Below are 17,149 nucleotides of genomic sequence, written 5' to 3' on the forward strand. Positions count from 1 at the left end.
AGGGACCAGTGCGAGCCAGGCTTGAGGCCAAAGGTCTTGGTTTCTATGCGGAAGGCCAGGGCCTGGAGGGTCTGTGCCATGCAGTGAGTGGCAGGAGCAGGAGACCACACTGGAGAGCAGGGGGCTAAGGAGTGAGTGGTTAGCACCTGGGGTTCAAACACAGTGTGGTGGCCTCGGGGCTGTCCTTTAAGGACCCACAGTGGAGGCCATGCTTGGCCAGGCCAGAGGACCAGGCAGGGAGGCAGGAGAGGGCCTGGGAGATCTGACATGAGTGACTTAGGAACCACAACGTGTGAGAAACATTCCTGCAAAAGACTGGCGGCAATAAAGACAGTCTCCCCAAAGGAAGCTGGCTGGGAGCTTACCTGCACCAGATTCCAGCCCTGCAGGGACTCTGCGATGATGGATGTGACAGACGGACAGACACCTCCGAACACCATCAGATGATTCGGGCCGTATTTAATGGCATCATAGAAGGCTTTCAATCCTTTGGCATTATCACACTGGAAGCAGCAGAGAGAGAGAGAGGCTCACATTAGAAAATGCTTTCTCCAGGGGCAAGAGCCCTGCCATGGAGTCAAACAAACCTTTCCTCATGGGACACCTGCCGACCTCAGTTCCCCCACGGTGGGCCACTCTAAGTCAGCCCCGAGCCCACGCATGAGTGCAGGGAAGTATGGCCTGAGCACCCTCCTGGGGTCTGAGATGCCTCACCCTGGGCTCTCCCCTTCCCATAATAGACACTAGCAAGTGTCGATGAGCACGTGGAGACTCTGGAACCCTTGGGCACCATTAGTGGAAATATAAGATGATTCCACGGGAAAAACCAGCACGCCAGCCCTCAGAAAGCCAAATGCAGAGTGACCACATGATCCAGCAATTCCACTTCTCTTTCTAGTGGAAAGAACCAAAGGCGGGGCCCCAGGAGATAATGTGCACACCCTGTTCACAGCAGTACCACTTACAATAACCAAGTGGTGGAAACACCACCAATGTCCATCCACAGAAGAAGGGGTGAACAAATCGTGGTCTACACGCGACGGGTATCCTTCACCAAGAAGGAAGGGAATTCTAACACGCCACGGCAGGACACACCTGGGAGGCATCCTGCTACATGAAATAAGCCACACGAGAGGGCATGTGTTGTATGAGTCCTCTCGTCTGAAGTACCCACAGTGGTCAAATGCAGAGAGGCAGAGTGGAGCTTCCTGGGACTCAGGGAGGAGGGCCATGGGGAGTTGGTGTTTGTAGACTCGGGGTTTCTGTTTGGCATGATGGTGGCCTTCTGGAGAGAGAGGGAGGTCACGTTGCCCAATGGTGTGAATGCACTTAATGCCCCTGAGCTCTGCGCTTAAAGATGTTCACCCTGGTGAGTTTTCCATGATGGGTATTTTGTCACAATAGTTAAAAATATTAGGTATAGAGGGTAGTGAAGGGAGGGGAGGGGGCCTGGGGTAGGAAGGACAGTGGGTGAAACAGACATTATTACCTCACACACGCATATGACCTCATGGCCAATGTGATCCTACAATACGTATCATCAAAAAAATGTGAGATTACACTCCATTTATGTATGATCTATCACAATGTATAAATGCATTCTACTGCCATGTCCAAATTAGAACAAATTAGAACAAAAAAATTAATAAACTAACATAAATAAATAAAGATTTAAAAAAATAATAAAAGAGAAAAGAAGATGATGATGCATCCGAAGTGGAAAATCCACATGGCGAACACTTGCCAAGTGGCTCAGTGCCTGGCTCCAGGGCTGGGTGCGGCGGAAACGCAAAAACTGGACCCGCCCCCGCCGAAGAGTGCATGCGTTAGAGGGGACAGCTGGCCGTGGAACGCCGCAGTCCAACGTGGCGATGGAGAGGCAAGGAACATCCACAGGCATCGCGAGTCAGTCATGGCTCACTTTGCACCTTCCCACCTCCGCCCGCCTCATCCCAGCTGTGTGGTCAGCCCTCCCCTGGACGGGGCACTGGCTCCTAACTGGCCATCTTGCTTTCTCGTGGGCCCAGTGAAGCCATCCACCACCCGACAGTCCGCAGATGCTTCACCCAAACATAACTTAATTCTTCTCACTTTCCTGCTTTCCGTGCATTTAAAACTCAAATTCCTGGATGAGGGTCGAATTCAGGGGTAGAGTCCCTGCCTAGCATATGCAAAGTCCCCGTCTGACCCCCAGAACAGCAAATAGAAAGGAAGGAAAGAAAACACCCGCAAATTCCTATCAGGATGTAATTCTTGAAACTTGAAAAACAATTCTTGCCAGGCACTGTGGCGCATGCCTATAATCCCAGCAACTTGGGAGGTTGAGGCAGGAGGATCATAGGTTCGAAGTCAACCTCAGCATCTTAGTGAGGGCCAAAGCAACTTAGCGAAACCTATCTCAAAAGAGAAAATGAAGGGGCTGGGGATGTGGCTCAGTGGTTGAATCACTGGTACCAAAAAACCCCTCAAAACAAACAAAAAACATTAATTCTCATGAAAATCCAGAGTGTGCTCATGCTAACACTGTGTTTCAGTCATTAATAATTGAATCTGTAAGATAATGAAGTAGATTCAAAAGAGAATAACAGAAAAAGGATTTTCACAGGAAAAAAAATAAGGAATGAGATTGCTAAATTAGATACAAAACCAATTAACATTGTACAAGGAAATAAAACTCTAACCATTGGGGACGGAGAATAAAATCACTGCAAACTAGCACAGCCTGTAGGCTGTAGAGAATGGTAGATACCGGGGCCTTAGTCAACGGGCAGAGTCCCAGTGCCTCCAGTCAGACGACCCTGAGGCAGGGCAGTGAGAACATGCTCCAAGTAGCAGGCTAAATGGTCACATAGTCACATCTTTGCATTACTTATGCTCTTGGAATAATTTTCCTAACATTCCTTGTCCTACGAGAAGTCAGTCCAGCCCCTGCCTCCCATGCTGGAATGATTTCTTTCCAATCTCCTCCTCGCTCAACAAGTGAGGCCTCACCTGCCTCCTTTTTATGGCTTGAAATCAAAGACCATTTCCTTCCTGCCTCTGTGCCACTGCGCTTGCTGCTTTTTTTGGCAGGAACACTGTTCCCTTGCTTCTGATCACTTAGTCCTCCCTACCCGATAGGGCGCCCACCAAGTCACTCTCCAACGTTGGCCCTATGTAATGCCCTAACTCAGTTCCTATAACCATCTGTAGTCATCTTGTCTGTTTCTGTTTGCCTGCACATTGGCCGATTTCCTTAACTAAAACGTAGGCCCCAGCTGCATGAGGCCTCTGTGCCGTTCCCCGGAGCTTAGCCTCCCAGGATCTAGGAAGTACCTGTTGGAGCCCCTACCGCTCCCTCATCTTCCTTCCACCTCTCTCCTGTTTTGTCTTCCATTCTGTGTCTTCTTCCTTCCTGCTTGTCCCCACCCTCCCCTGAGTGACTACGATCTGGGGCCAGAGTGAGCTGGTGTTGGTTAGCATTTGAAGCTTCCCGGGCTGCCCGAGGGGGCTGCTCACCAGGACAGACCCACAAATCCACCACCGTTGCTGGCTCCAGACAGCTCCCTGTCTGCTGGGAGCCGTACCCTGACACAGGACACAGGTGGCCACATCACGTGATGGACAGCACGCAGAGGCAGATCCAGGCTGTGGGTCACCACAAAGGCCAGCCAGTGAGAACTCTGGGAGGGAGACTCTAGGAAGGGAGTCAGGGGCAGAGGGGCAGCACTGAGCAGAGGCACGGAGGTGGGAAAGATAGGACAGAAATGGCCCCACCCCCTCAGCAGTGGGTACAGGTGGACAGGTGGCCATGGGAAGTATAGGCAGAGCTCTGGACGCAGGCTGGGGAGTTACATCCTGTAGAAAACTGGGGGTGGGGGAGAATTCAACTTTTTAAGATTTTTTCTAATTTTAAAATTGGTTATTATTTTTATTTTGCTAAGAAAGAATGAAGAAGATAAAAGGGAAAAAAAATGAAGGAAGGAAGGAATGGAGGGAGGGAAGGCTGTTTCCACTGCAGGAACAGACACAATACAGCAGTTTGTGTTTTAATTGTTCCTACCATGATTTACTGAATCGTTTCCAGCTTTAATACCTTTCTGTAATGATTTTTGGCTTGTTTTTCTAATCTAATGACAATCCTGAGGACAGTACCACAAGATTTATAATCAAAGCTGCATTGAAATCATATTATGAACATTGAACTCATTAAGACGTGTTTGCTCAGCAAACATTTCCGGATATCCAGTCTGTCCAAGGTTCTGTGCTAGTACTGGTGTCCGGGTCTCTCGCAAACATGCACAGGGCTACATCAACTCAAACACCTGAAGATATCTGACAACCAGTACTGGAGCTGGAAGAAGCTTCCAGTGTTCACCAGACTATCATGGAAGGCCATTTCAGCCTCAGTGACCCGTGCTCCTTGGTGTGATACCCATGAATGCCACATTTCACTGGAAAAGGGATTTGCAAATGTGATGAAGTTTATTAATCAGCTGGCCTGAAGTTATCATCCAGGTGAGCCCAACGCAGTTGCACAGACCCTCAAAATCAGAGTTCTTTGGTTGGTTGGTAGCAGAAGGGAGATCAGAGATTCAAAGCATGGCATGAGTTTGATGTGACACTGGATTGAAGCTGAAGAGGTGCCAAGGAAACAGAGACCTCAGACCTCCACCTCCAAGGAACCGAGTTCTGCCAACACCCTGAATGAGCATGGAAGCAGATCTTCCCTGGCTGAGTCCCCCAGGAAGAACACAGCCCAGCTGACCCCTTGGATTTGGCCTCATGAAACTCTAAGCAGAGTACCCAAGAACCTTCTGGCAGGAAATTGTGAGATAATAAATGGTGTGGCTTAAACCATTAAGTTTATAATAGTCAGTGAGAGCAGCAATAGAGTACCAGTGAAATGGGAAAAGTAAGAACAGAGTAGTGAGGTTTCTTTACATTTAAATTTATTCCACAAAAAGAATTATCCTTAATTTCTACTTGATATGGTGTTGAAGTGTTTTTCTGTTATATTGTAATAGATGGTAGGAGGGTTTTGTTTTTAATATGCTGACATAGCAAAATAAAGGTTTTGCACCCTACTTAGCTAAATTTCTGTTCCAGGGTTCCCCTTCCTTGGTGTGCAAATCTGCACTTCTGGGTGGTGCTAATCTAGCCCATGCCCTCACTTTCAGATACAGAGTGAGGAAGAGAAAGGATCTGTCCCCTGTCTTGCCAGGATTAGGAGATGACATTCTGGATTCCCAGTTTAGAGTTTCCTAATAATATAGAAACTCAGTGGGCAAAGAGGAACATTCTAGAAAGGGCTATTTCCCCCAGAATAATGCTGCAATCCCAGACAACCTATAGGCACTCACATGTCCCCACTGACTAACAAGCTGCAAGCCACATGGACAGCCCTGTCCTGTTTCAGTTCCGTCCTCCCTCACCCTCTTTCCTTATACTGTATCCTCGCCTGACCTGGTTATTGTCCCCAATAGATGGGCTTTCTAGCTGAGTCTTCTCAGAGCTGGATCAACCTGGAGGTTTTCAAATTCAGCCCAGCAGGGCCCTGGGGCCAGCGGCAGGAGGGGCTCCCTCCCCTCACGTTAGCCAGCCCTGCCTGGGATCTGTTTCAGACACAGCATCAGAGTCCACAGAATTCTGAATTTGAAAAGAAGGTTTCTTTGCTAGTCACAACCAAGGTTTGAAACCTGTTAAGGAGTGGCCCCAGAGGTCCTTGTCAAGTCTGACTTTATCTCCGGCCTCCAGAAGGGCGGCTAGTGTCTCTTGGACAAGGTGGTTGGGCACAGACATAACAGCTACCCACTGACAGCGAGTTCACAGCACATCAATTTGCCTGATGACCAGTTCACCAAAACACTGGGGCATTTGTCCAGGTGTCGGTCTCCTGGGGGATGCCTCGCGGACACTCCACCAGGCGCAGTTCAGAGCACCCGTCCTTCCAGTTCAGGTGAGTCCATTTCAAGTGCCTTTTGCATCTCCTCCGACCTAAAGGCTGCCTGGAGATGTTCCCCTAAAGGCTGTTTATCAGGGTCCCTTCTGGTGGACCTGCCCCTGCATAAGCCAGGGAAATGCTGGAAGCTTTTGGATACCCCACTGAAGGCGGCTGTCGACTGCTTTTACAGAGCCGCTCGCTGGGCAGAACAATCGTTCTGGGGAGCTGTTGGTGGCAAGCTGTCCCATCAGCCTTGGGCTTGGGATGGATTGCCCTCAGAACCCCAGAAGGGGGCTCTGCATCCAGGAAGAAAAACGGGCTTCATCACAGTCTCTACTGTCCCCCTCCCCAAGTCCCCCTTAGAAACGTCCCATGCGCCTGCAGAGGGTGTATAGCCTGGTTGGCATGGTCACTCGTGAGGACGAGTTTCCGTCACTCATCTGACTCTCACAAAATAGCTCATTTAAGACCAGCCAGAGCCTCCCATCTGCAGTCCTGCCCCCTGCAGCCGGGCCCTGGCCCATAGGCCAGCAACTGTCACCTCCCGCTCTCCTCCTCTGCCCCTCCTACCCCTTTGACTCCACATCTAGGGCAGCATCATGGTCGCTCCCTCCAAATTCCACTATTTCATTGCCGATGGCATCTCCTTTCCTCTAAGGATCTATGGCGGACAAATCATCACCAGCACATATGGGCTCTTAAAATTCAGCACTTACAAATGGGAATAGATCCAAGGGCCATGAAAATCAATTTTTTTTTTTTAATGAAAGAAGTGAGACTCCAGAATGAAATTCATTTTCATTTAAATATCATTTTTAAAGAATTAAAATACTTTTTTTTTTGACTGAGAAATTTCAAAGAAAATGTTACTGAGAGTTAACATGTAAAAATGCCAAGAAAATGCCAGAGTTAATAGCAACCCATTTGAAACTGAAAATCACTCACTGCAGAATTTCAGAATGGAAGGAGAATTTGAAAGCTAAGGTGTCCAATCTGTCCCCTGCCTCCCTCACGGAAGAGCCTGACCTCGGCTCCCATCCCTCTCAGGAACCTCAGTCCTTCACCAGCAGAAGGATGTGTTCTTGGCCAGCTCTGCTTCTTAGAAAGGTCTTCTTATGTTGGCCTGGAACGCCCTTTCTTTTGATTTCCAGTTCCAAGTTCTTATGCTAGGGCAGGGCTGAGCAAACATCTCTCATAAAGGGCAGATAGTAAATTCCTCAGGCTTCCTGGGCCCTCTGGTCTCTGTGGCAACTGACTCTGCTGCTGTTCCATGCAAGCAGCCATAGGTAACGGAGTGAGCAGGGCCACATTCCAATAAAACTTTATTGAAAAAGCAGGCAGCAGAAGGATTTGGCCCCTGTGCCCTAGTTTGCAGTCCCCTGCTCTATGACCTCATTGAATAAGGACAGTCCTCCACCCCATGAGAGACCTTCAGATACCCAAACAGCCAGTGTGACTCCACTAGATGTTCTCAGGCTCAGTGTCTTCTGCTCTTCTAACCATCCCAGGTCGAGAGAGCTTCACATCCTTCTCCTCATGGAATTCCCTAGGAAGGTTTTGGGGTACCAATGTTTTGGGGATATAGCACCTAGCATGGTTTCCCAAATGCCTCCATCTGCTCTGCACAGAAAATAAAGCGAGCTACCATGGACCATGACCTCCTGTGTGTTAGGTACAGTACCAAGTACTCCATCTCTCACAATATCATGGAAAGATCAGAACTATCATTATTTCCGTGTTGTTGATAAGGAGACTAAGTTAAATAACTTGCTCACGGTCACATAAATGGTAAGGATTCAATTCTAGGCACTGTAACTACAGAATGCTGTTTTTCTTTAAATACGCATTCAGAACTGGGCAGAGTGGTGCATGCCTGTAGTCCCAGCTACTTGGGAGGATGAGGAGGGAGAATTCCTTGAGCTCTGGAGTTCCAGAGCAGCCTGGGCCACACAGTGAGACCCCATCTCAAAAAACAAACAATACTTTGATAAGAATTCATTATTATGAAACAGTTCACTTGGGGAAAAGAACCCGCCCCATGCATATACCTTGTATACGATATGAAAAATAGCAATAGACACCTACAATACAGCCAGCACCTGCTCATGTTGAAGCCCTGGGTGCCCACCGGCACATTCCCCTCTCACCCACGGGGGCTGAGTCTGGTCTTGACATGTAGCCATCCTTGCTTTTCTTTATAGTTTTAAATGTGTAGGTTTTCTAAACACTGCCGTTTCATTTTACCTGTTTTGAGCACGTGAGTGAAGTCGTGCTGTGTTCCACTGACCCCTGCCCTGTGTCTCTGGTTCACGTTTGACAGATTCTGTGGCTGAGCACAGTTGTAGTCCCTTCACCTCCGTGGCGCAGTAGCAGGCCACGGGGGTGGCCCCACTGTCCATCTGTGTGTTCCCCTGTCGATGGACACTTGGGTTGCTTCCAGGGTTCTGTTTGGTTGTGGTAAGCAAGATGGTTGAACGTTCCTACCTCCTGGCAAACACAGGCAGAGGTTCTCTAGGGGGTGAACCTGGAAGCGGAATTGTTTGCCACATTTTCTCAAAGTGATCCATTTACACTCCCACCAGCGATGTTTGAGAAATCTCATGGTTCCACATCCTTGCCAACTTTAATTTTTGCCAGTCTTGTGGGTATTTGATATTTTGTTTCAATTTGCATGTTCCTGATTACCAAAGAGGGTAAGCCATGTTTTCATATGTTTATGAGTTGTTTGTGCCTTCTCTTTTGGACCAGTGACCTTGCCCATTTTTCTATTGGGTTGTTCGTTGTCTGCTTATTGATTTGTTAGAAGTGCTCTGAACGATACTAAGCTGAATGAAATGACCACCTCCCACATTCTGGGTATTGACTTCTGTTGATGCGGCCTCAGATTGCAGCTCTTCTGCTCAGCATCTCCGTCATACAGTGCAGACTGTCAGTAGAAACAAACTCCGTGTGCATAATCTTGGTCACCAAACATCTGTGAGCATTTCATGGTGGCAGAGGGAGAGAGAAACTAATTGACAAAATCCAGCCAACCAAAAGATGAATCAAAACATAGATCTCAGGAATGGACGGCTTGCGGTGAATAAGAATGATAGTGAAAGCCAGCTCCACTTAACGTGGAGATAATGAGGGGACATCAACTCTGAGGGACGGCGGAGGGAAAGGGAATTGGAAGAGGCTAATTTCCTCTTCTGTCATGGAAGGGCTTTAATCAATACCATCTAAAATTGAACCACCAGAGTTTAAAAGCCAGGATTCTAACCTCACTGCTTTCCATGATCTTTTATTACCCTGAGAGACATATTTTAGAAACAACTACGTTCTGTAGTGAAGGCAAAACTGTTTAACATTGAACATTTCCTTCTGCTTCCCTTTTCCTTATTTTCTTCTGTTGGGTGCAAATACCTTTGAACATCAGATTTAAATAGGATAAATAATGACCTCACATTATAAAAGTATTTCTTTCCATCTCGTACTTATAACGTGCATAGAAAGACAACTCATGTTAAAACTGTAAGATTTTTGAATTTTTGAGTTTTTTTTTTTTTTTTTTTTTGTCTCTTTACTTAGTACTTTTTGTTTTACTTGAATTCAGAAACACACATGGGACATTTATAAAGACAACCACTTTTAAACTGGAATGCTTTTTCCACCACTTAGATCTGCTTCTTCCCATTCTGTGGTTGACTTTCTGAACCCAGGAACAGAACTTCATATTTATTATTGCTAAATGATGTTAAAAATTAGCCCGTGCTGGGGACAACTGGATTAAACACATGATATTGTTTTGCCACGACAATTAATTCAATCAAACCCTTTATGATCATCTACCAAGTACCAGAAGCTGTCCAAGAAACAGTGAGTCCATGCAACAGCTAAGTATTCCCTGAACAGAATAGGTACTCAAGAATTTGGAAATTAGAAAAGCAATGATAATAGCAGTGAGTCTTTATATAGCATTTCTTTGTGCGGGCTATTCTATTTGCTTTATATATTTTAACACATCTAAGCCTCACAACAACCCTATGAACTGTGTCCTATTATTATCCATATTTTAACAGATGAAGAATCCGAGGGTCAGAGAGGTAAGTCATTTGCCTAAAGTTTTTTCTTTTTTCCATGTTCTTTATCAGTGCATTTCAGTGGGACATAGTGGTGGGATTTGTTGTTACCTATCATACAGGCACACAATATAACAATATAATTTGGCTGATATTCTCCAGTGTTTTCCTTTTCCCTCTGCCTAAAGTCGTACATAGGCAGTAAGGGGCAGAGATGGGAGTCAAGCCCAGGAGGCCAGGTCCAGGGTCCACCCTGCGTGACACGCATGATCTGTTCTTCCCAGGCACACACGGGCTGTGCCTCCCAGCCTCCCCTGCCTATTATTTGTGACCACTGGATTTGGGTGATGGAATGTGACAGAAGTGACATGTGCCATGCCCAGGCGAACCACGATGTCCTATGCTCTTTTTCCATCCACGTAGTGAGCAAAGAATCCAGAGACCTAGAAGGGGACAGAGCCCCAGATCTCGAATTCCTGTGACTGTCAGGGAAGAACACAACTCTACCAAGAGAGAAACTATTGCTGGGGCAACATCACAAGCCTCCAGGTCCCCCCCATCAACTGAGCGTGGTGGTAGGAAAGGCCTTCCCAATTCTGGCCAGTACTGAAGTGGACCGTGGCATTCGCTGATCCCCGGGAATCTGGCTGGGACACAGTCACAGCCAAGGTGCCCCCTTCCCGCTCTCCCTGCCCCACCTCTGGCTCTCTGTGCCTAGCAAAGGGCCAGGCCCCAGGCAGGTGTTGACTACATGCCGGATGGCATGGCCGCCGCGTGGCAGGTACGGTCCCCACTGGTGGGTTCATCCTGAAATAAAAGTAGTCATCTCCAGAGCTCTATCCCAAAGAGCTTATTAACTCCAGCCAGTTTGAGTTTTTCACACCCCTTCCCTGGGGTGATGGACGACCATCTGCTTCTAGAAGTCTCCTGAGAGCCAGGCTGTCCATCCTGAACACTGAGAAAAACTGGCATTTCTGAGTTCTCCCCGGAGCTGTCACTCTGCATTCCTGGCCGGCTGCAGACAGGGCTACTGGAGAGTGATAGAGCCACAGCACACCCTCTCCTCTGCACGCTGATGCCAATTACCCGATTTACAAAATGTTTTTCAAAGACTGGTAGAGACAAACCGTGCTTCCTAATTAGCTGTCAATAAATCTTCCTGCATATGCAGGTGTGACATTTTTAAAAGTCAGGGTCACAAATGCAAATTGTGTGTGCTGCCTGCTGGGGAGGGGTGCTCTTTTCTGTACGTTTGTGCAAATATCACACGTCATCTACACTCCCCCAGGATGGGCACCTGGGTCACCTGTTGATGAGGGACAGAACTTCTGTCCTGCTCTATGCCACCAAGCCATCTCCACTCCTTTACCCTCCGCTTTCAAGGGGTGTATTGGTTCAACACTGGCTGGGGGCCCGGCTGGGTACAAGGGATCTGAGATGGGTAAGCCATGGCCCCTGCCCTCAGGGCACACATAATCTGGAGCGAGTGAGATACACAGAGAGCACTGACTGAATGGCGACTGGGATCAGGAACTCTAGAACAGACGCTCCTTGCTTCAGTGCTCACTGAGGGATGAAGAGCCAGAGCCTGTAGCAGGTGCTGGGGAACAGGAAAGGTTACAGTCTCGGCCATCATCGGGGAGAGAAGATTCGAATGAAAGCTTTAACACACAAAGCAGGATAGAAGTGGAAAGTGTGGTGGAAACACAAGTCACGCGAAAGGAAGGAACATTCCGTCACGCTGAATATTCCGCCAAGACCTCCTGGAGGAGGTGGCATCTGAGCCATGCCTCGAAAGATGGGTGCAGGAAGGAGGTGGCAGAAGGGCACACCAGGCTGAGTTACCTGCCTGAGTAGAGGCTACAGGCCAGCGGGAGGAATGCAGCCTCCCCTTTGGAGGCAGGAACACAGGTGGGAGAAGGGATGTGGCAGGAGAAAGTGTGGATGGCTTGGACAGGCGTGGGCCAGCACCCAGGAGCCTCGAACACCAGGCATCTGTGGTTTCTTTCCTTTGGGCAGCGACAGGTCACCACAGGACCTTCATCGGGAGAGTGGAAACGGAAGTGAGGCCTGCTTCACCCAGTTGCCTCCGGAAGCCAGAAAGGAGGAGGAAGGAGGCCAGCTGGGAGGTGGGGCAAGGGTCCAGGAGTGAGGGGCTGATGGGTGGCCCAGTGCCCTGGGAAGGATGTGTGTCCAGAGGGAGACTCATTCACTAGGGGTCTCTGAGGCACGAGTTTGACCGGCTCATGATCATCACAGGACCCATCCAAATGGGTCAATCTCAGTGGCCACCTTTATGGAAGCTCAGAGATGGGAAAGAGTAAAGATGGAGCAAACCCAGCTGTAGCAGGCACAGGATGTGGACCCCAGACCTGCCCCTGCCTCCCTCTGTGTCCCCTCTTCATCTGCCCTCAATTAACAAGAAGTTTGAGTTAGTCAAGGGGAGTTGTTTATCCTGTGGTAACAAACAACCTCCAGATCTCAACGGATCGCCCTAGGAAAGCTGATTTCTCCTTCAGCTAGGAGGCTCCACATACCATAGACACAGAGGGGCCCCAGCTGATGCAGCAGCCGCCATCTTGAATGCTGCCAGTTGCCAAGGGAGAAGAGAAGGAATGGCGGGGAGGGGCTTGCCCAGCACTCGTGGAACTCACTGACCACACTGTCTGTGAGACACATGGGCCCACCCAAGTACACGGGACACAAGGTGCAACCTAGGACGTGGGCCACAGGAAAGGAGGTGGCAGGAAACGCCCCTGCCATCCACAGCTGATCTTCCAGACCCGTTCCAGCCCTAACAGTCTGGGGTTCAGCTTGTGCTCAAAGTCAGATTTTGAGTCAATTTAGACATATCCAGCCAACACTTATTTAGCACTAACCTATGTGCCCGGTGCTCAGCTAAATTTTTTCCATGCATTATCTCATTTCTTATTCACAATATATCTTTTTCAATATTTTGCAATGACCCTAGGAGGTCAATATAGTTATTAGCCCCCATGTAACAGAGGAGGAAATTGAGGTTCAGGGAGCTTGACTGAAAAGTCAAGGTCATATGACTGGGAAGTCACAACGCCTGTACTCATGCCCCAACCAAGACACTTCGCACCATCTGCTCTTAGGGATAACTGTCTTTAGAGCTGAGCAGGGTAGGCTAGAACACCCGAGGCACTGCTGGGGATCCTGAAGGAGGTGCTACGGAATTGATTTCACCAAGCAAAGGAATTCCACTATAATCCTGAGAATCCAGAAGAAAGGCAGAGAGACAGGAAAAGTAAAGGTAAGTCTTGGGGACAGAGAGTGGTCCTCTGTGTTCACCACTAACTGGGAACACGGGAGAAGGGGAGATGAACCTTGGGGGGTACACCACAACAAGGGGGTGTACCTTATCCTGAGGCCCTGGGGAGGTTTGTTTTACCATTTGAACCATTTTCAAGTCAACAATTTGGTGGCATTAGGTGCACCACTTAATAGGTGGCACCACTACCTATTTATAGAACTTTTTCATCATCTCCAACAGAAAAGGCCCTGTACCGGTTGAACGCTGAGGTTTGTTTTTTTGTTTTTCTGTTTTTTGTTGTTTTGCTACTGGGGATTGAACCTAGGGAGGGTGCTTAACCACTGAGTCACATCCCCAACCCTATTTTGTATTTTATTTAGAGACAGGGTCTCACTGAGTTGCTTAGCACCTCGCCATTGCTGAGGCTGGCTTTGAACTCATGATCCTCCTGCCTCAGTCTCCCCAGCTACTGGTATTACAGGCATGCACCCTCATGCGCAGCCTGGAAGTTCTTAAATGTACTTCAACCTGACAACAACATCACCAGAGCTGATGTGGGGACCTGAGCAGCCACCTGAAAGGCATCAAGCAGTAGGAGAGGCAGGGGAGCAGCAAGTAGCACTGCAGTCTCCATGAAGGTCCAGTGCCCAGGAAGAGCAGTGTGAGGAGCAGAGGCAGGGAGACCTTGGAGGGAGAGGGAGTCTCAGCTTCCCCCAGGGACCCTGTGAGTCCTAGTGGCTGCGGCAGAGCTGCCAGGAGGGGACACTGGTCCCGGGGACACCATCAAGCCCAGTGCATGGCATGAGGCATGTGAGGCTGGCCACCCACTCTGCTTCCGGTGGGGAGCCACATCCCCACATCCAACTGCCAGAGCTGTCCCCATGGATCACGCACAGCCCAAGGAACCTGCACAAACATCCCCGGGCACAGGCTTGGAGACGAAGGGTGATTGCAGCGTGCACCGCCACTCCCCTGGGCAGTGGCTCCTCCTGCTCCTCAGCAGCAGCTCAGCCGCAGCTAGCTATGTGCCTCCCTTGCTTCCAGCTGGGGACACGGTGGCCACTCCCAGGCTGATGGATGAGGGCTGGGCCCCTGTCACACATCCCTGTGACCAGAGGACTCTACTCAGGGGAACTGCCGATTTCCAGCCCCTGGAGGCAGCCACCTCAGCCTGGCAGGGTCTCACTCGCCTCGGTGTCCCTCTGGGACACAAGGAAGCGATGCTGGGAAGGTCTGTGGTCCGGGCAGGGATAAGTGTTTAACTGCATCCCCCGCGATGCATGTGCTCGAGGCTTGGTGCGTGTGCAGGTGTGGGTCCTTGGGCCGTGGGGGCTGCCTTCAGAGGGAGTGTCGCAGGACACCTGGGCAGTCCTCAGCAGAGGACTGAGACTTGACCGTTGGCCCCTCTGCTCACTCACCTCAATGTGCTACCACCTGCCACCCTCACCAGAGGCCTGACCATTGTCCCCCTTCCTGCCTGACCTCAGCCTTCAAGCCTCCATGACTGTGGGTTAAAGTCGCAGCTTGCACTGGACTCTCACTGAAGTGAAGGGGAGCCGATGCCTGGGAAGGCCTGACCACAGGCCACTGAGGGGCCACAGGGTTGGTGCCTGGGTCCTTGGTCCCACACGGGGCCGTATTTACTCAGTTTCCCAAATTAGGCATTTACTGAGGATCTGTTTAGATAAAAGCTCCGCCAAGCAGTGGGTAAACAGGAGAAGCCAAATCAAAGCCTGTCCTCGCAGCCGGAGGGGACAGGAGAGGGGCCAATGAGAGACCACAGCACAGAATGGCCTTGGCCCCCTCAGGATGCTATAACAAAATACCAAGCGGCTTGTAAACAGCACAGACTAATGTCCTGCAGTTCTGGGGGTGGTAAGTCAGAGATCAAGTTGACTTCTTCCGGTCTGGTGAGCACTCATTTCCAGGTTCACAGATGGCGCATTCTCTGGTCAGCACCCAGTTCTGGGTTCATAGTCGGCACTTTTTCACTGCATCCTCGCACGGCGGGAGGTTAGAACATGCTCCCTTGGGTCTCTTTAATAAGGACATTGATCCCATTGATGAGGGTTTATCCTTGACCTAAGGCCCTATCTCCTAACGCCACGGGCACCAGGATTTCAGCAGATGACTTGAGGACACACAAACATGGAGACATGGGTGGTGAGAAAGTATACCATGAAAGGGGGCAGAGAGCAGGGCCAGAGGAGGCTGTGGGTTCGGGACCAGGAATCGGAGAGGGCTTCCTGCAGGGGGGGCCTTGGAGCTGAGGCTGAGGCTGGAGGCAAGAGAGGAAGGCAGCAGATGGAGGGGTGGGGGAGGTGGCCCTAGCGAGAAGGGCACTCACTCGCCACTCGCTGGCGCACCCACCCACTCAGTCTGGGAGAATTTGTTGAGAACTTACTTTCTGTCAGTCATTGCACTAGGTGTCAGGGACATCACGGGGAACAAAATCCCTGCTCGTGGAGAACTGCCATTCCAGTAGGGGAGAATAAATAGGAGGATAGAAAAATTTTAGTAAATGTCAAATGGCAAAGAGATGAGTAGAACGTACACTCACAGTGACGGTGCTCAAGGCGGCCACAGCCAGGGCAGGCTGGCGGGGCTGCCAGGAGCCGGCAGCATGGGGGCGGGGCTTGAGCTCCATGGGGAAAGCACTGGAAACTTGCTTCTGCCTGGGCCAGGAGTCAGGCCCTGGCTCCTATCCTGCCTCTGGCAACTCCTAGTTGGTGACCCCTGGGCAGATGGTGACCTTCCTGAACTTCTTGAAAACCAAGGTCCAATGAGTCTCCCTTCCTGCATGATAGACAGCACATCCGGCGGGACTAGAAAGACATTGGATGACCTTGGAAGTTAGGTACATTGAGGGGCCGTGCAATTTCATACCTGACCTAAAGCTGAGGCTGCCTTGGGACCAGGGACTCACGTGTTGGCTGTTTGCTGGGTGACAGTGGAGTGGGCACCTCCCTTCTCTGAGCCTTAGGATCCTCATCCAGGACTACCTCTGGGGCTGCATGAACTCCAAGAATTTGGGAAATTTCCTACCTATGGAGAGACCTGTGAGGACCCCCCTCCCAGGGCCCAGCTTCCAACCCCCAGGAGGGGGTACCTGTCCAGACACCCCCAAAAAGCAAGGCTGCATGTGGCCCCCCACTCTGCCTCTTCCCCGGGACTCTGCCTCACAAACACTTGTCACAGCTTTCTGGGCCCTTCGCCAGGTCCAGGGGCCAAGGACATTTCGCTTTCATGAATTCTGCAAACGGGAGAGGAGGGCTGTTCAGAGTTTATTCATTTTCAAGCAGAAAAAAAAAAAAAAAATTACCATTTTCTTCCCCCTGAGTGTGAAATTGTTACTTTGTTTTCTTTTTAGGCTTACAGATTCTTCCTGAGTCTTAAAAAACTATTTGAACACATTTTCTTCCTCACAATTAAAAAAAGAAACAGGAGCAAAATAAGGCAGAGGGGAAAAGACCAATGCTGTGGATGGCACTTATCTGAAGCACCCCAAGGCGTCCAATTCACAGGGACAGAACCCAGCACGGTGGACACCAGGGGCTGGAGGAGGCCCTGGGAGTCAGTTAATAGGTGCAGAGTTTTAGTGTGGGAGATGAAAAGGTTCAGGGAAGGGACAGAGGTGACCATTGCACAGTAAAGTAATAACACCACTGAGCCACACATGTAAAAATGGCTAAAAAGATAAGTGCTTTGCCATGCATATTGAACCGCACCTTATTTAAAAAAAAAAAAAAAAAAAAAAAAAAAAACAAGCAGAAGGTTAAACCTGCCCAGGACGAGTCTTGTGACTTCCCTGGGCCTCAGTTTCCTAACCCACAAAATGGGGTAGAAATACATTTCTTCCTGTTCTCTGAACCTTGAGTGTGGTGAGAG

At 49.6% G+C, this 17,149-nt stretch overlaps 1 protein-coding gene across 1 annotated transcript in view; it reads right to left on the minus strand.

Annotated features, from left to right (window-relative positions):
- Window positions 1-17,149, minus strand: part of GABBR2 (gamma-aminobutyric acid type B receptor subunit 2) — a 347,122-nt gene that overhangs the window by 230,031 nt on the left and 99,942 nt on the right. Inside the window, exon 2 of the mRNA XM_079112233.1 lies at window positions 366-503. Coding sequence (XP_078968359.1) covers window positions 366-503 — 138 coding nt within the window. The remainder of the gene's footprint in view (window positions 1-365; window positions 504-17,149) is intronic.

Source organism: Sciurus vulgaris, assembly GCF_902686455.1.
Source record: "Sciurus vulgaris genome assembly, chromosome: 15".
NCBI lineage: Eukaryota > Metazoa > Chordata > Mammalia > Rodentia > Sciuridae > Sciurus > Sciurus vulgaris.